The sequence below is a fragment of the Plecotus auritus genome, assembly GCF_963455305.1.
Source record: "Plecotus auritus genome assembly, chromosome: 9".
Lineage (NCBI taxonomy): Eukaryota > Metazoa > Chordata > Mammalia > Chiroptera > Vespertilionidae > Plecotus > Plecotus auritus.
Window position 1 is genome coordinate 107,233,582 of NC_137783.1, and position 19,533 is coordinate 107,253,114.

At 42.2% G+C, this 19,533-nt stretch overlaps 1 protein-coding gene across 2 annotated transcripts in view; it reads left to right on the forward strand.

The window, feature by feature from the left end:
* Nucleotides 1–17,042, forward strand: part of CLNS1A (chloride nucleotide-sensitive channel 1A) — a 33,019-nt gene extending 15,977 nt beyond the window's left edge. Inside the window, exons 5-8 of one of the 2 annotated variants that reach the window (XR_013959129.1) lie at nt 1,425–1,598; nt 10,676–10,766; nt 16,085–16,256; nt 16,733–16,853. Coding sequence is in view for 1 of the 2 variants with exons in the window: in XM_080643032.1 (XP_080499158.1) it covers nt 1,425–1,598; nt 10,676–10,743 (242 nt within the window). In the remaining variant the exon portion in view is untranslated. Of the gene's footprint in view, nt 1–1,424; nt 1,599–10,675; nt 10,767–16,084 lie in introns of both variants that reach the window. The other variant, XM_080643032.1, reaches the window with a different exon arrangement.
* Nucleotides 17,043–19,533: the final 2,491 nt, after the last annotated feature.

A 19,533-nucleotide genomic window follows, 5' to 3' on the forward strand; every position in this document is an offset into this window, starting at 1 on the left:
TACCAGTCTTGCTATGCAAAACCCTTTCCTCCATGAATGTCCACTTCTTGGCCTGAGACAAGCTAATTCTGGCATTTTCTTCTTCTTCTTTTTTTTTTTTTTTAATATATTTTTATTGATTTTTTACAGAGGAAGGGAGAGAGACTTAGAAACATCGATGAGAGAGAAACACCAATCAGCTGCCTCCCACACATCTCCCACTGGGGATGTGCCCACAACCAAGGTACATGCCCTTGACCAGAATTGAACCCGGGACTCTTCAGTTCGTGGGCCAACGCTCTATCTACTGAGCCAAACCGGCCAGGGCTAATTCTGGCATTTTCTTTCATACTAGAGGCCCGGTGCACGAAATTCGTGCACGGGGGTGTGTGTCCCTCAGCCCAGCCTGCACCCTCTCCAATCTGGGACCCCTCGAGGGATGTCGGACTGCCCGTTTAGGCCTGATCCAGGAAGAATCGGGCCTAAACGGGCAGTCGGACATCCCTCTCACAATCCATGACTGCTGGCTCTCAACTGCTCGCCTGCCTGCCTTCCTGATTGCCCCTAACCGCTTCTGCCTGCCAGCCTAGTCACCCCCTAACCACCCCCCTGCCAGCCTGATTGATGCCTAACTGCTCCCCTGCCAGCCTTTTTGCCCCTAACTGCCCTCCCCTGCAGGCCTGGTCACCCCTAACTTCCCTTCTCTGCTGGCCTGGTCACCCCTAACTGCCCTCCTCTGCAGGTGTGATGGCCCCCAACTGCCCTCCCTTGCAGGCCTGGTCCTTCCCAACTGCCCTTCCCTGCTGGCCTGATCGCCCACAACTGCCCTCCCTTGCAGGCCTGGTCCCTCCCAACTGCCCTCCCCAGCTGGCCATCTTGTGGCGGCCCCATCTTGTGTCCACATGGGGGCAGCCATCTTGTGTGTTGGAGTGATGGTCAATTTGCATATTACTCTTTTATTACATAGAATATCTAAACACATCCTCATCTTAGCTAAGATTTTTTTGGATGCTTCTTTCTTAAAAATCCTTTTTGCATTTTCCAGAATTTCTGATTTTTTAAAAGGAGTATCTAAGGAAAAAACCTTCGGTACCAATTAATGGCAAATTAATTTGCACTCATCTATATATTTTCTACCTTTGAATAATATAAGACCATCTGGCCTCAGGAGCACCCTCTTTTCCGTCTAGTCCCTTGGCATTTGATTCTTTGGGAATAGCTGTTTCCTGATTCACTGTCTCTTGTAATCCCTTCTCATTGTAGAGGGGCACTTACTTTATCTCTGTTTTCCAACAGATGGCCTATATGTGTGTGTTAAGTGATATTGAAAAGTATTTTCCTGGAAGCCTTTTTTCACTCTGCCTTGTCTTTAGTAAATGCATTGTTGAGTACTTATTTTTTCCTTCATTGTGTTATAATAGCTAAAAAGTCTTTTATTTGTTTAGAACAAGGGCAGGGGGACATCCCTACATTTTACACCTATGAAGAAGGATTATCCCACTTAACAGCTGAAGGCCAGGCCACATTGGAGAGATTAGAAGGAATGCTTTCTCAGTCTGTGAGCAGCCAGTATAACATGGCTGGAGTCCGGACAGAAGATTCAATAAGAGATTATGAAGGTAAGTATCCTTCTTTCTCATCAGTGTGAACAGTCAGATATTCATTTAGGCAAGAAGATTGGATATGGAGAGACATACATAGGTTCTTTTTTTTTTTTTTTTAATATGTTTTTATTGATTTTTTTTTTTTTTTTAGAGGAAGGGAGAGGGATAGAGAAATAGAAACATCCTTACTGGGGATCAAACCTGCAATCTGGGCATTTGCCCTTATTGGGAATTGAACTGGTGACCTCTTGGTTCATGGGTCAGTGCTCAACCACTGAGCTACACAGCCGGGCCATATATAAGTTCTTTTGGAAACTAAGAGAAATCTCAGAATTAACTTTATAGTGTAGGAAGCAAATGGAGAATTACATAGAATGGGAATACTTGTGTAAATTTCTTAAAACTTTTTCCTAACTACAAAAATAGTCTATATTCAGTCAAATTTCAAAAAGTGGGGGGGGGGGCCACAGGCAAAGGAGAAATGAAAAATCAAGTACAATTCACATGAAAACATTTATAAATTTCCTGTTGCATATCTTTCCTGTCTTTTTGTTTGCTTATGTGTATATATGTGTGTATGCACGCATTGATGCTGCTATTTTTATTTTTAAAATGAATTCATACATGATGATATGCAAAATTAGTATAGTCAATGGATTTAAAGGCTGAGGCAGCATTCAAGAAACTTGGGTTCCCTTTTTGTGACCAACATCTGAGCCTTAAATAAGTGGCTTTAAAATGTTTATGTTTTAGTTGGGTTCTCTTTCCTAAATATCCTAATTAAATTAGATTCTTGAAATATTTATATATTTTTTGTTGATTTTTCACAGAGAGGAAGGGAGAAGGATAGAGAGTTAGAAACATCGATGAGAGAGAAACATTGATCAGTTGCCTCCTGCACACCCCCTACTGGGGATGTGCCTGCAACCAAGGTACATGCCTTTGACCGGAATCGAACCTGGGACCCTTCAGTCCGCAGGCCGATGCTCTATCCACTGAGCCAAACCAGTTAGGGCGATTCTTGAAATATTTGATTCAGCCTTTACCATTTATTCCCTTATCTAATCCAATACTGAGTTCCATGGATTTTTCTTTTAAATGACTTTTAGATCTCCTTGTTATTACTACTGCTATCTTCCAAACTTAAGCCCTTTTCTTCTCTTGCTGGATTTACAGTAGTATATTTTTTGCCTCCATCATCCCTTCCTCCAGCTCACTGTGCCATATTGATCTTCTGAGAACACTCTGTTACCCCTATATAAAGATATATCCTCTAGTGGTTGCCACCATATAAAGTTCAGACTTGTTATTCTGACTGAGGAGAAAACCCTGTCTTTGCCCCAAATGTCTCCAGTCTTGTTCCTACTACCCTCAGTAAAACATTTAGATGGTGCTCTTATGTGCCAGCCCCTGATTTAAGCACGACAAATATTTACTCATATAATCTTTCCAAGAACCCTCTATGGCAGATGCTATTATGATCTCCATTTCACACGTGAAGAAACTCAGGCACAAAAAGGTCACATAACATGCTTCATGCCAAATCCTATATAATAAAGAGCTAATATGCTAATTAGACTGGATGGCAGAACAACCTTCCCGAAAAACCAGTGGGTGAAGCGGGGCCCCAAGGCAGCCGGGGCTGCCCCACATCTATTGTCCTGCAGAGGGTGGTGGCAGCCGGGGCTGCCAGGGCCAAGCCCCTTGCACGAATTTCGTGCATCGGGCCTCTAGTAGCTAATAAGTGGTGAGAGGATTAAATGAGCTAATATGCAAAAATAATATACAAAGCACTGTTATAAGCACTTCTTGAATCTTTTTTTTTTAATTTAATAAATTTTTATTGTTCAGATTATTACAATTGTTCCTCTTTTTTTCCCCATAGCTCCCCTCCACCGGGTTCCCACCCCACCCTCTGTCCTTACCTCTCCACCACTGTCCTCATCCATAGGTGTACGATTTTTGTCCAGTCTCTTCTCGCACCCCCCACACCCATTTCCCCCCGAGAATTGTCAGTCCACTCCCTTTCTATGTCCCTGTTTCTATTATATTCACCAGTTTATTCTGTTCATCAGATTTTTTATTCACTTGATTCTTGTTGATAGATATGTATTTGTAGTTCATAATTTTTATCTTTACCTTTTCTTCTTCTTCCTCTTCTTTTTTTTTTTTTTTTTTAATATATTTTATTGATATTTCACAGAGAGGAAGGGAGAGGGATAGAGAGCTAGAAACATCGATGAGAGAGAAACATCGATCAGCTGCCTCCTGCACACCTCCCACTGGGGATGTGCCTGCAACCAAGGTACATGCCCTTGACCGGAATCAAACCCGGGACCTTTCAGTCCACAGGCCGACGCTCTATCCACTGAGCCAAATCGGTTTCGGCTTCTTCCTCTTCTTAAAGAGTACATTTCAGCATTTCAGATAATACTGGTTTGGTAGTGATGAACTCCTTTAGCTTTTTCTTATCTGTGAAGCTCTTTATCTGACCTTCCATTCTGAATGATAGCTTTGCTGGGTAGAGTAACCTTGGTTGTAGGTTCTTGCTATTCATCACTTTGAATATTTCTTGCCACTCCCTTCTGCCCTGCATAGTTTCTGTTGAGAAATCAGCTGACAATCGTATTGGTGCTCCCTTGTAGGTAATTAACTGTTTGTCTTGCTGCTTTTAATATTCTCTCTTTGTCTTTTGCTCTTGGCATTTTAATTATGATGTGTCTTGGTGTGGTCCTCTTTGGATTCCTTTTGTTTGGGGTTCTGTGTGCTTCCTGGACTTGTAAGTCTATTTCTTTCACCAGGTGGGGGATGTGTTCTGTCATTATTTCTTTAAATAGATTTTCAGTATCTTGCTCTCTCTCTTCTTCTGGCACCCCCATAATTCTGATGTTGGTACACTTGAGGTTGTCCCAGAGGCTCCTTACACTATCTTCAAATTTTTGGTTTCTTTTTTCTTTTTGCTTTTCCAGTTGAGTGTTTTTTGCTTCTTTGTATTTCAATTCTTTGACTTGATTCTTGCGGTCCTCTAGTCTGCTGTTAGGTCTCTGTATAATATTTTTTATTTCAGTCAGTGTATGTTTAATTTCTAGTTGGTCCTTTTTCATATCCTGGAGGGTCTCACTAAATTTATCAGCCTTTTCTAGGAAATTCTTGAAAAACCTTATAACCGTGGTTTTGAACTCTATATCCAGTCATTTGCTTTCTTCCATTTCTTTCATTTGTGATCTGTTTCTTTGTCTCCGCATTTTTGCTGCTTCCCTGAATTGGTAGAGTAGCTTTGTGTGCTAGGTGTCCTATAGGGCCCAGTGGCTCAGCCTCCCCAGTTACCTGAGGTGAACACTCTTGGTGCACCCCTTTGTGGACTGTGTGTACAGCCTTGTTATAGTTAAGTCTTGATTGTTGTTGGTATCACTGGGAGGAATTGACCTCCAGGCCAAGTCGCTGTGAGGGTCAGCTGTGTCTACGCCGGCAGAACGTCAGTGCTGGAGACACCTTTATGAGACAAGGCTTGCAAAATTGCAAAAGCCTCTGTGCTCAGCTTGGATGGGGTGCAGTCTCAGGGCGGAGCAAACAGCCTTGGCTTCCCGTCAGCCCTCCCCTATGAGGCCCCTGGGTCTCAGTGTCCCTCAGTAATCGCTGCAAGTACCTCTGAGAGAAAGCCGCCCTCGAGTTTCGCCCGCTGCCAGACAGTCCAGTTTCTCCCCCAATGAATCTGGATTCCCAGATTCTTGCCCGGAACTGGAGTTCAGCGCAGTTGGGAGCTTCCGTCTTCCCCTCGCTAGAGAAAGCCAGCGGCACACTGAGCAGTCAGTACTCTCTGCGCGCACTCACACGCGCGCGCCTCCAGACCTCTGCCTTTCGCGGCTCCCCTGAGTTTCCGTGCGCTCCTCTCTTTCCCCGACAGTCCAGACTCCCCCCATATTAGTCTGGGACCCCAGGGTCTCGCCTGGAACTGGGGTTCAGTGCGGTTGGAACTGGAGTTCAGCGCAGTCGGGAGCTTCCGCCTTCCTCCCGCTAGAGAAAGGCAGCGGCACACTCAGCAGTCAGTCCTCTCTGCACACACTTGCATGTGCACCTCCAGACCTCTGCCTTTCGTGGCTCCCCTGAGTTTCCATGCGCTCCTCTCTTTTCCCAACAGTCCAGACTCCCCCTGTATGAGTCTGAGACCCCAGGGTCTCACCCGGAACTGGGGTTCAGTGCAGTCGGAACTGGGGTTCAGTGCAATCGGGAACTTCTGTCTCTCTCCCGCTAGAGAAAACTAGCCAGGCACTAAGCCGCCCGTCCTCTCCACACACGTGTCTCCGTACCTCAGCCTTTTGCAGCTCCTCTGTGTCTCCGTGTACCCCTCTCTTTCCTTCTAGTTGCAGAATTTCCACTCAGCCATCTTTCCTGTGGTTCTGGACGATGTCCGTTCTGTCTTTTAGCTATAGTTTTGAAATTGTTGTGCAAGGCAGCAGTTTAGGTGTTCACATATGCTGCCATCTTGGTACCTTCCCTGTAGTTTAGTCTTGATTGTTATTGGTATCACTGGGAGGAATTCACCTCCAGGCCTATTGGCTGTGAGGATCAGCTGTGTCTACGCTGGGAGAACTTCTGTGCTGGAGACACCCTTATGAGATAAGACTTGCAAAATAACAAAAGCCTCTGTGCTCAGCTTGGATGCGGCGGAGTCTCAGGGTGGAGCGGACAGACTTGGCTTCCCGTCAGCCCTGCCCTATGAGGCCCCTGGGTCTCAGTGTCCCTCAGTAATCGCTGCGAGCACCTCAGAGAAAGCCGCCCTCAAGTTTTGCCCGCTGCCAGACAGTCCAGTTTCTTCCAGAATGAGTCTTGGTTCCCAGAGTCTCGCCCAGAACTGGAGTTCAGTGCAGTCAGGAGCTTCCGTCTCCCTCCCGCTTCAGAAAGCCATCTGCGCACTCAGCAGTCAGTCCTCTCCTCGCGCATGCCTCCGGACCTCTGCCTTTCGCAGCTCCCCCAAGTCTCAGTGTGCTTTTGTCTTTTCCTGACAGTCCAGATTCCCCCCGTATGAGTCTGGGTCCCCAGGGTCTCGTCCTGAACTGGAGTTCAGCGCAGTTGGGAGCTTCCGTCTCCCTCCCGCTTCAGAAAGCCAGCCATGCACTCAGCCACCAGTCCTCTCCGCACGCACATCCCCGTACCTCAGCCTTTTGCAACCCCTCTGAGTCTCCGTGTGCTTTTTTTTTTTCCTTCTAGTTGTAGAATTTCCACTCAGCCAGCTTTCCTGTGTTTCTGGATGATGTCCGTTTTGTCTTTTAGTTGTAGTTTTGAAATTACTATGCGTGGCAGCCGTTTAGGTGTTTACCTATGCTGCCATCTTGGTTTCTCACCATCACTTCTTGAATCTTGCATGTGTTTAATATCCTAATATATAAAAACCCAGGGTCTGTAACGACCGACCAAAGGCTCAACCAAACACCGCACGTCAGTCCTGCAGTCTGCTGATGATGCGGGTGCGGTGACCCAGCACTGACTGCCGAGGGGGCTGCAGATCAGGCCTCTCTCTGGGGCAGGGTTTGATCAGCCCTTGCCTCTCTCTTTCTCTCCAGGCTTTGCCAGCAGCCGCGCTTCTCTTTCTCTCCAGGCCTCCGCAGGGGCTGCTGATCAGCCCTGCCTCTCTGATCAGGCCCGGAGATAGGCCTGGAGACACTGAATGCCATAGAAACTGACCATCAGAACCAACTCTGGGTGAACTATGAGGACCCAATGGCTGCCTAGGAGGCGGAGTTTTTGACACTGACTGGCATGGAAACCGACCAATCAGCCCTACCTGGTTTGGCTCAATGGACAGAGTGTCAGCCTGTGCACTGAATGGTCCCAGGTTCGATTCCGGCCAAGGGGACATGCCTGTGTTGCGGGCTCAGTACCCAATAGGGGGCGTGCAGTAGGCAGCCAATCAGTGATTCTCTCTCACCATTGATGTTTCTTTTTTTTTTTTTTAATATATTTTATTGATTTTTTTTACAGAGAGGAAGGGAGAGGGATAGAGAGTCAGAAACATCGATGGGAGAGAAACATCGATCAGCTGCCTCCTGCACACCTCCTGCTGGGGATGTGCCTGCAACCAAGGTACATGCCCTTGACTGGAATTGAACTTGTGACCTTTCAGTCCGCAGGCCGACGCTCTATCCACTGAGCCAAACCAGTTAGGGCTCACCATTGATGTCTCTATCTCTCTCTCTCCCTCTTCCTTCTTTTCTGAAATCAATAAAATATATTTAAAAAAAAAAGAAACTGACCAATCAGAACCGAATCTGGGGGAACTGTGTGGAGCCAATGGCTGCCTAGGAGGCAGAGCTTTTGATGCTGACTGGGATAGAAACTGACCAATCAGAACCAAATTGGCCGGCAGGGGAGGTCAGTTGGGGGCGAGATCAGGCCAGCAGGAGAGGGCAGTTGGGCGTGAGATCAGGCTGGCAGCGGATGGCCATTGGGGCCGTGATCAGGCCCAATCGGCCTAACCTGGCAATCTGACATCCCCCAAGGAGTCCCAGTTGGAGAGGGTGCAGGCTGGGCTGAGGGAACCCCCCCCTCCATGCACGAATTTCGTGCACTGGGCCACTTGTGTGTTAATTTGGTGTTGCTACAGAATTTTAATGCTTTTAATTATTAATGGCACAGAATATTAAAGAGTTACTATCTTTTTCTTTTATTGGTACATTTAAGTTTCTTTCATAATACTCTAATCAACATCTCTGTACACATGGCACATTGACCTAGGGATCTTGAAGTTCTGGGTCATTTTAGTTTGGAAAATGTAGGCTGTGTTATTCTTTGTGTCTCCTCTCCATTTTAAGCATTGGCCGATAAATCTCTAACATAGCCTTTAGGGTGAGATGGCTCAGATGATTTCTAGTGCCCTACCAAACTCTTAGCTGAAAAAATGCAAGATGTTACCTTTTGATTATAGTGATTGGAGAGTGCCATCGAAAAGCCTTTCATCATTGAAGGTTTTTTTTAAATTGTAAAATCCCTTATTTAATGCTTCATTACAAGTTTATTTTAAGATCTCAAACACTTTGCTAATGTGAGATTTTTTGGAACTTTTATTTTTAAGTCTTATTAGCATATTGAGAATTACTGTTACCTGCATATAAAACTTCTTCAGCCTATACTATTCCCCATCTTCTAAACTCCTAAAGTTTATCACTTTTCGACGTTTATTTATTTAGTTAATTTGACCTTTTTTTAGAAAATTTAAAAATAAAAGTTGTATATATTTAAGATATATAATATGATGTTTTGATATACATACATAGTGAAATGATTACTGTAGTCAAACTAAATCCCATCTCCATGCATAGGTGTCTATGTTTGTGGTGGGAACACCTGAAATCTGTTTTAGTAATTTCAGTCTTTTTGCTATTTAAGCACAGGTACTCTCTACCAGTGGCATTTCAGTGCTTTGTGTGCTTATGTTAAATGTGTTGTTTTTTTTAGCTACTGTGCCAGATATAGAGATTATGGCAGTGCCCAAGAGAGATGAGGTTATTATCTTCATATTAATTTTAGAGGAGAGAAAAATAAAATTATTGGGCAGTTACATTTCATTGTGGTATAGTGTTGAGATACAGGGGAAGCTTGAATAGCTGTGGAGTCAGAGGCTGGACTCTTCATCCAGCCTGGATAGTCAGGGAGAGAATCAAACTTCATGGAATAAGTGACATCTAAACCATGATCTGAAAGATGAATAAAAATGACCCTGGTGAAGAGGGATTGCATGAAGTTTAGGGAGAAAGGTAAAGTGATCATCCATGTGCTAGTTGAGAACTGAAAGTAGTTCATTATGTCTGCAACTCTGAGAGTGAAGGGTAGTTATAGCAACAGATAAAGAAGGAACTTGAAGCTCTGTTAAAGAATTTCAATTTTACACTTAGGTCGGTGGGAAGCCATAGAACATTTTTAGTTTGATTAGTGTTTCTCTGGTTGTGCTATGAAAAATTAATTGCAGAGGGAAATACTGGAGGAAAGAAGAGAAACCCTGTTAAATAACTAAGTCTTAAATTAGATGAAAGGTAGTGGCTCAAATTAGGTAGTAGCACTGAATGTCAAAAAAAACAGATTTGGGAGATATTCAAAAGATAGAAGCAACAGAAGTTAGAGATGTGATGGGGGTTTCAGAATTGGGAAAGTAAGAGGTATCCTTTAGCAAGACAGGAAAGAGAAGCATTTTCTGTGTGGAAAGATGAGTTAATTTTAGATATGTGTTACATTTTTGTGCTCTGCTGATGTCCAGATGGTGCAGTGCCAGGGGGCAGCAGGCAGAAGCCAGACTGTTGTGGGCTGGAGAGTTGGGTAAATGGAAGCTGAGCTGAGGAAGTAGAGACAGTAGGTAGGTGTAGACAGCTCTTTCCAGAGGGCTTTTCTTTACTTATCCTAACCTCTCCCTTTTAAAAAAAGAGATGAGATAAATAGGAAAAGTGAGAACCTTGCTTTACTTTGTCTTTTCTCCTGAATTATGTCAAAGCTCTGTGAGGATAGGACTTTATACTTAAAAAAATAAAGTTGCACAGAAATCCCTAGCACAGTTCTGTGAAGAGTGAACAATTGTAACTGCGTTTGCAAGTTCCTACGTTATGTTAGTGTTGAGACTGAGAATTTACAAAGTAAATGTTACAGGCCTGGGTTGTGGGCTCGATCCCCAGTAGGGGGTATGCAGTAGGCAGCCCACTGGTGATTCTCTCTCATGGTGGATGTTTCTATCGCTCTCTCTCCCTTCTCTCCCTTCCTCTCTGAAATCAGTGAAGATATATTTACAAAAACAACACAAATGTATTATTACACCTCCATGTAGTAAAAAGTATACTTGTACCATGTTTTGTACTTGTATTTCATGTTATTAAAACAGTGAATGCCCGCCCAAAGTGTTTTGACTCATTTTACCTTGGCCTAAATCCACAGGTGGCATTTTTCTTTCTCAATATGTTCCTTTATAGTACTTTAATTTTCAAAATAGAAAAAAATAGGAACTCTTACCAACAGAGGGCACTAGCTTCCTTCTGGTCAAAGTATAAGCTGAATCTTTACCTGTTTAAAGTGCTCTGTAGACTTTGCTCAGCAGTCAATTTTGTTTTCTTCAGATGGGATGGAGGTAGATACTACACCCACGGTTGCTGGACAGTTTGAAGATGCAGATGTTGATCACTGAAAATGATTTTATGTTGCTTTGAGGTAAGTAGTTTTTTTGTGTGTTTTTTTAATAAATCTTTATTATTCAGATTATTACAGTTGTTTCTCCTTTTTCCCCCCATAGCTCCCCTCCACCTGGTTCCCATCCCACCCTCTGCCCTTACCTCCTTCCACTGTCCTCATCCATAGGTGTATGATTTTTGTCCAGTCTCTTCCTGCACCCCCAAACCCCTTTCCCCTTGAGAATTGTCAGTCCACTCCCTTTCTATGCCCCTGATTCTATTATATTCACCAGTTCATTCTGTTCCTCAGATTTTTAATTCACTTGATTTTTAGGTTCACTTGTTGATAGATATGTATTTGTTGTTCATAATTTTTATCTTTACTTTTTTCTTCTTCCTCTTCTTAAAGAATACCTTTCAGCATTTCATATAATACTGGTTTGGCAGTGATGAACTCCTTTAGCTTTTTCTTATCTGTGAAGCTATTTATCTGACCTTCCATTCTAAATGATAGCTTTGCTGGGTAGAGTAACCTTGGTTGTAGTTTCTTGCTATTCATCACTTTGAATATTTCTTGCCACTCCTGTCTGGACTGCATAGTTTCTATTGAGAAATCAGCTGACAATCATATGGGTGCTCCCTTGTAGGTAATTAACTGTTTTTGTCTTGCTGCTTTTAATATTCTCTCTTTGTCTTTTGCTCTTGGCATTTTAATTATGATGTGTCTTGGTGTGGTCCTCTTTGGATTCCTTTTGTTTGGGGTTCTGTGCGCTTCCTGGACTTAAAAGTCTATTTCTTTCACCAGGTGGGGGACGTTTTCTGTCATTATTTCTTCCAGTAGGTTTTCAGTAACTTGCTCTCTCTCTTCTTCTGGCACCCCCATAATTCTGATGTTGGTATGCTTGAAGTTGTCCCAGAGGCTTCTTACACTATCTTCAACTTTTTGGATTCTTTTTTTCTTTTTGCTTTTCCAGTTGACTGTTTTTTGCTTCTTTGTATTTCAGTTCTTTGACTTGATTCTTGTGTTCCTCTAGTCTGTTGTTGGGTCTCTGTATAATATTTTTTATTTCAGTCAGTGTATGTTTAATTTCTAGTTGGTCCTTTTTCATATTTTCGAGGGTCTCGTTATATTTATCAGCCTTTTCTAGGATTTTCTTGAAAAGCCTTATAACTATGGTTTTGAATTCTATATCCAGTCGTTTGTTTTCTTCCATTTCTTTCGTTTGTGATCTGTTTCTTTGCCTCCGCCTTTTCACTGCTTCCCTGAATTGGTAGAGTAGCTTTGTGTGCTAGGTTTCCTATATGGCCCAGTGGGTCAGCCTCCCCAGTTAACCTGAGGTGGACACTCTTGGTGCACCCCTTTGTGGACTGCCTTGTTGTAGTTAAGTCTTGATTGTTGTTGGTATCACTGGGAGGAATTGACCTCCAGGCTAGTTGGCTGTGAGGATCAGCTGTGTCTACGCTGGGAGAAGTTTGGTGCTGGAAACAGCCTTATAGGATCAGATTTCCAAAATTGCAAAAGCCTCTGTGCTCAGCTTAGATGGGGTGAAGTCTCAGGGCAGAGCAGACAGTCTTGGCTTCCAGTCAGCCTTGCCCTTGCGCGTGTGCCTTCAGACCTCTGCCTTCCGCGGCTCCCCTGAGTTCCCGCCTGACAGTCCAGATTTTCCCCGTAAGCGCGCGGGTCCCCAGGGGCTCGCCCAGAACTGGGGTTCAGTGTAGTCGGAACTGGGGTTCAGTGCAGTCAGGAGCTTCCGTCTCCCTTCCGCTAGGGAAAGCCTGCGGCAACCTCCGCATTCAGTTTTCTCTGCGAGCACTCTTGCCCGCTGCGGTTCCCCTGAGTCTCAGTGTGCCTTTCTCTCTACCTGACAGTCCAGACACCCCTTGTATGAGCCTGGGTCCACGGGGTTTCGCCCGGAACTGAGGTTCAGTGCAGTCAGAACTGGGGTTCAGTGCAGTCAGGGGCTTCCTTCCCCCTCCCGCCAGAGAAAGTCAGCCAGGCACTCAGCTGCCCTTCCTCTCTGTGCGCGTGTCTCCGTACCTCAGCCCTTTGCCGCTCCTCTGATTCTCCATGAGCTTTCCTCTTTCCTTCTAGTTGTAGAATTTCCACTCAGCCAGCCTTCCTGTGGTTCTGGATGATGTCCGTTCTGTCTTTTAGTTGTAGTTTTGAAATTGTTGCGCGAGGCAGCAGTTCAGGTGCTTACCTATGCTGCCATCTTGGTTTCTCTGGGATAAGTAGTTTGTTTTTCCCTTGTCACTGAACATGAAAATCCTGTCTAATAATTAATTTTTATTTTCATAATTCAGGAGGATTGTATAAAATGAGCAGTTTATAAAAAAGTAATCCATTTCTGACATTATTGAAAATTACGTGTGTGGTGTTTTCTCTAAGAAATCAAGGTCTACAAGCATGGTGATGTTCAGATTGATTAACAATTACTGAGCATTTAACACACGCCAGGCACCGAGAGTATATGGAAGATTAAGACACACCCGTCTTCAGTGAACTGAGGAGAATGACTTTAGCCCTTTATTTAGAAATGGAGTGCTCCCTGGCTGGCTCAGGTGGGAGCTGCAAAGCCTGAGATCATGTCCTGGTCTGCTCTTGAGTCACCTTTCCCCATTTGTGACTTGAAACCTTAACATTTTCTTTTCTTTTTAAATATATTTTATTGATTTTTTTTTTACTGAGAGGAAGGGAGAGGGATAGAGAGCCAGAAACATCAATGAGAGAGAAACATCGATCAGCTGCCTCCTGCACACCCCCCACTGGGGATGTGCCCGCAACCAAGGTACATGCCCTTGACCGGAATCGAACCTGGGACCCCTCAGTCCACAGGCCGATGCTCCATCCACCGAGCCAAACCGGTTAGGGCGAAACTTAACATTTTCATCAGAAAACACAAAGCAGAGATTTGCTGCAACTCACTGCTATTCAAATCAGGGAGGAAGTAGAAGTAATTTCAAACTTAGTTAAGCTTCTAATCATAATCTTGTGTTGGTTTCTCTACTTCTGAAAATAATGGTGGACCTAGGTCCTGGGCACCTGACTGTTCAAGGTTGATTTGCTAAACCATAACAAGTCCATATACAGTTGTCCAAAGCTATCATTTTCCTATTGTTTCATACCTGCTTTTCCTGACTAATACAAGAGCTCACTGCCAATTTTCTCCCCTCTGATCTTCTCATGAGCTTTGTCTGCATTTTGTTCCTGCTTATTATTCAGAGTACATGGTACTCTGAGAAATCAGTTGTCCTTTGCAAGCTTGAACATCGCAACTAAATGTTAGATAATAACCCTCTGTACGCCATAAGCGTCTATAGATATAAACTTCGCATATCAACTCTGGTCGCCCAATTTTAAAATCACACTTGTTGGTGACATCTCTGGGTTTGTAAAGAAAATTATGGTAACTTGAATTTGTCAATATTCCAGCGCATATGGAAGAAATTCCAATGTCGTTATATAAGGCACCACTCAGACCACGAGATAAACACTGCGACATTTGAGTTTTTTTGTTCATTGTGACACTTGAGATTTGTTTGTGTTATCGTGAATTTCACGCCTAAAATGGTAAACACGGTGTGCGTTCTTCATTATTTTTTTACAGATTTCATCTTTTGAGGCTTTTCATGTCGACGGTTTATTTCGCACTTGCTTTTGTTGATATTTCCGTAGAATTGAAAATTACCATTTTATTATTGAATTTATCGTTGTAATATATTATATTGTGCAAATAAAATTCATTCCTCATAAATGGCATCAGATGAAGAAATAATCGAACCAAGCACCTCGCAAGAAGAAGAAGATGACATCCTTTATTTAACTCCAGAGTCAGATGATTTTTTTAAATTAAATTCAAAATATCGTGGTGTGTGGTGATGGTTTCAGTTTTGGACGCGTGGCAGTTAATAGGTTAAAGGTTACGTAACTAGTTCATATCATACAGAGCCAAGACTAATAATCCTAGCAACCCTTCCATATAAGCTGTAAGATTTTCACATTAAGTTACTATCCCTCTTCTTTATAGTGTCCTGCCTCTGATCTGATAGCATTTTCTTAAATACTATCTTTCTTCCAGTCTTTGAAATGCTACTTATATCCAGGTCTTTATTTTATTAAAGCAGGTAGTAATAGCATGGCAGGATTTATATATTTTGACTTGACTCTTCTACTATTGTCAGGCATCTAATTAGGTTGTGAGATCCATTATCCAAGTTCCATTTACCTTCCAAATTATGGCCATTATGAATATAACAATGCTTCTTATACCCACCATGCTTTCATCTCATGTGCTGCCAGGTGAACTATCAGAAAATACTCTCGTAGAGTCCTTCTCTTTTTTTAAGTACTTGATTTTTATTTCTGCAGCATTTACTTCTGTCATTGGTAGCCATACAGTCTAAAATTAGCACTATCCCCTCTACAGTTAGCTAAAAAATTATATTCATATTGCTGGAGCTCTGTTAACTTTAATTTTCATATCTCATAGTTTCAGATGCCATCACTTCAGCATTTTATTTCATGGGAACTCTTTTGGTACAAACTTAATTCTTCCCTTTTGTCTTACATTTTAATTATCATATTCTTTATAGCATGTTGTTTTTTCAATTCAGTAATACTTTTTATATCTTTTATTGAAAATGGAAAACAGATTTATTTGATCTGGCTTTCACATATTTCTTCCTGAAAAGTAGACTATTTAGAGAACACCAACCACTCTGTTAATAAGGATTATGAGAAACTCATTTGGTCTGTCACTAATGGTTGCACAAATGGGATGTCATTGCAGTTCCCAGAAGAGAATTTGTAGCATACTTTGTAATGTAATTTTATGGTGAAATAACCATAAAATAGCCACAAACTTTCTAATGAGGTGATTTGTTTTCTATTCATTTTATGCTACAGCTGGAGCTGAGAGATATTTTTTATTCATCAAGTTTATGCAAGTTCTTCATGTGGATAATTGACCTGAATTCCAAACAATGTCTTTATATTTTTAATCACTTAAAATTGTGTTTGTCTTTAAGGAATGAGCAAGGATTAATTAGAGTGTTTATGTAACAATTAAAATTTTCAAGGTAGTGGAACCTCGGATCTCTCAACACATGAGATGGGGTGAAGGGGAAGGCACATGAATGGTGGAATCTCAACCCTACCACATACTGGCTCTGTGTCTTTGGACAAGGCATAGAACTTCTCTAATCCTCAGTTTCCTCTTCTGCACAAAAGGGGATGATGGCAGGATTGTTGCATAGTCTGAGATGTAATAATATCTAAGTATGGTGGCACTTTTGACTAGGTGTTCAATAAATAACAGCTATTATTATTACAAACACTGTAAACCTTTTGTTTTTCAGATTTTACTCATAACTGTAGGAGAGAACTTGGTGCCTTTTCCTCTGTGGAGTGGGTGTCGATGAAAATATTTTTCCTTCTCCAAAACTTCCTCAACCAGTTCTTTCTTGGGACAGACTGTATGAGACAACAAGTTGTCACCAGCAGAAGAAACTATGACTTTTATTAACCAAGGTGAATTTACTTAACCAAGAGGGTATTTGTAGTTTATCTTTTGTCCCCAAACTTTCTGTGTCTAGGTACCTTCTGAGTAGGCCTATAATTCCTGCCTTCAGTGTATGTATATTCCGTAACCTAGCAGGGCTATGTGGTGAAAATGCACGGGCACTTAGGTGTTGGTAGACAGGATGGAAGAGAGGCTGAATCTAAGATAGACCCCTTTAGGGCCTAAGGACACCCTTACCCTAAAAAGAAAGAAAGATCTCAGATGAATCTGGCCTCTGCTCGTTCTCCACAGGGGTAAGGATCTTTTTACTATTGGGACCCAGATTAATTCATTTCAGGCATCTCTAGGGAGCCTTTTTGGAAACATCCCAGCTACACATACTAACACAAGCGCTTTTTCTGACTAGCTTTTGCTCCTTTCACCATGTTTCACCAGTCTGTTCTATTATAGCTTCTTAGGTTATGTTATATCCTTTAATTTCTAGCCTCTTCATTCAGTTTCTGTAGCAGAACACATGAAATTGGAATGAAGTCCTCAAAGTATTCCACATGATAATTGTTTTGTCTTTGTAATAGCTTAACAAATAAATCTAGGTTTTCTATGTTATTGTACTCTCATTCTTGACTAAAACCATTAATGGGAAATGTTTGTTTTTTTTTAATGTAATGTTGGCAAAAATGAGAATCTTGTTGGTCTTGTTTTTGTTTGACTTCTGAGAATATGAACATGAAATGAGTAAGAAAGTGTGTCATTAAAGCTTCTGGCAGATATTTAGTAGGGCAAGGATTTAACACATTTTAAGGAATTTCTGCTTCTTCCACTTGATTTGGAGTAATTTCTTCTAGCATATTTATCAACTTTCAGTTTGTATTTACAGATTTATACTTGAACTTCAATACCATTATTTGACTTTAAAAATAAGGTTAGAAAAGCTATTCAGAAGCACTTGGCTAATTAGTGACTAAACTTTGTCACCACTAAGCCCAGTTTTATTTTCAACACTTTCACTTGTTTTTTCTCATCCTGCAGGGTAGACTGAAAAGAAAGTAATTTTTCTTTTTCTGACCCTCTCAGAAATACCAAATTTGTTAAAATAGGCAAGTGAAAGGGCCACTTGGAATGGACACTGAAATGTACTTCATACCAACTATTGTCCGGAGTTCTTTACATACATTATGCATATACTATTCATAACTACATATGAGGAGTAGATGTTTTTGTTGCTCTACTTTAGAGATGAGGAAATGGTTCAATAGAGAGGCAAAGTAAATGCTTAATATCATAGAGATAGTGAGCTGGATTTTTAAGCCTTACCATCTACCAGGAGCTGAAAGGAAACAGACTGCTATAAATCTCAGCAGCACTCATTCTGTCCTAGACATTTATCCATTCCAGTAAGCAGTCAGGGTATTCTTACACATGGGTTGATTTTAGAAATTCTATTTGGGTACCATTTAATTAATTTATTTATTCAATAAAAATGTTTTTTTAGAAAGTCACAGAGGTAGAAGTGAGCCGTAGAAGAAAGGGGCCCAAGAAACAAGTTATAGAGGCAAAAGAAGGGCCCTTGGAGTTTAGGAGAAAGAGGCCAGGGAAACTGACCTTGAGGAAGAGGGTGGGGAAAGATGCTGGTGTGTTCTAGGGAGAGAGCTACCCTTTAATCCCCCCCCCTTTTTTAAATACGTTTTTAATGATTTCAGAGAGGAAGGGAGAGGGGGAGAGAGATAGAAACATCAATGATGAGAGGGAATCATTCATTGTCTGCCTCCTGCACACCCCACACTGGGGATCAAGTCCACAACCCAGGCATGTGCCCTTACTGGGAATTGAACCATGCCATCCTAGGTCACCGCTCAACCACTGAGCCACACCAGCCAGGCTTGAGTTCCTTTTTAAAGTCATGCTTACAGACTTTTAAGCCTAACTTTCAGTGAAATATAAAGTGCTCTGATAACATACCAACAAAATGTCAAGAAGATTCTGTGCATTGTGTTTCCTGTAGGCACTGCTGTGCTCGGCCTGGTATTGTGGATAATATACTCAACTAAGATGTAGGAGGCCAAGCATCTCCTGGCGGAGGTGGGAATTCTCCAGACAAGATGCAAAGAGTCAACTGTCACATTCTGTAATACCAGTCAGTTGCACCCATGGGAGAAAATAGGAGAAGGAAGGAGAAAGAGATTAGATCAGACTTTTAAAAAGTGAAATTCATAATTATCAGCAAGCCAACATTACTTGAGTCTATTGAGTTTAATTTTAGGGTTGCTAGAATTGTTTTATTCCTTGATATAGAGTAAATTTAAAGAAAGGCATAGACATTTTCTGCCCATATGTGAGCCATTTAAATAACCCTAATGGCTAGGATTAGTGGTCATCTGCTAGATTTTGTCATTTTTAACATATATTCTTTAAGATATGATACTAGCCGAAACCGGTTTGGCTCAGTGGATAGAGCGTCGGCCTGCGGACTGAAAGGTCCCGGGTTCGATTCCGGTCAAGGGCATGTACCTTGGTTTAGGCACATCCTCAGTGGGAGGTGTGCAGGAGGCGGCTGATCGATGTTTCTCTCTCATCGATGTTTCTGGCTCTCTATCCCTCTCCCTTCCTCTCTGTGAAATATCAATAAAATATATTAAAAAATATATATATTGAAAAAAATATTAAAAAAAAAAAAAAAAAAAGATATGATACTAGCAGGTTTCCTCCTCCCTCTTTGTAGGTTATGCATTTTGAGATCTTTTTAGGATCTTTACCAGTATTAGTAAAGAGAGATTATGCACAGGTGATCATAATATATAGTCCTTTACTTTTAGAAAAAGACAAGTGTGATTACTCATTGTTCAGAGAGAGATTTGCATTTGTTTTACCTGCAGGATTTCAGATAGTAGCACTACTGTATAGCTAACTCATGCAAATCCCATTTTATAAGTGTTTCTAGAATGGCTGAATCTACATCTGCTACCCATCTGTAGCTAATATATAATAATTGAATTCTAAGCAAATCTCTTATGAAGATCCTAATAGAATTACTGCCATCCCTTGCCAAAGAAGCTGAAACAGAAACATTTTTGGTAGCATCTCACTCTGTCTGCGTATAGATAGACTAGGGGCCCAGTGCACGGATTTGTGCACGTTGGAGACTGCGGTGGGCACAGGGGCAGGTCTTGGCCCATTCTTGGCGCCCCGCCCAGCCCCTCCCATGGCGGCTCCTGGTCCCCTGTCTGCCAGCAGCCCTGCTTCTGCCACTCCCACGCACTGACAGCGCGGGCCCTGCTTGCACCCGCT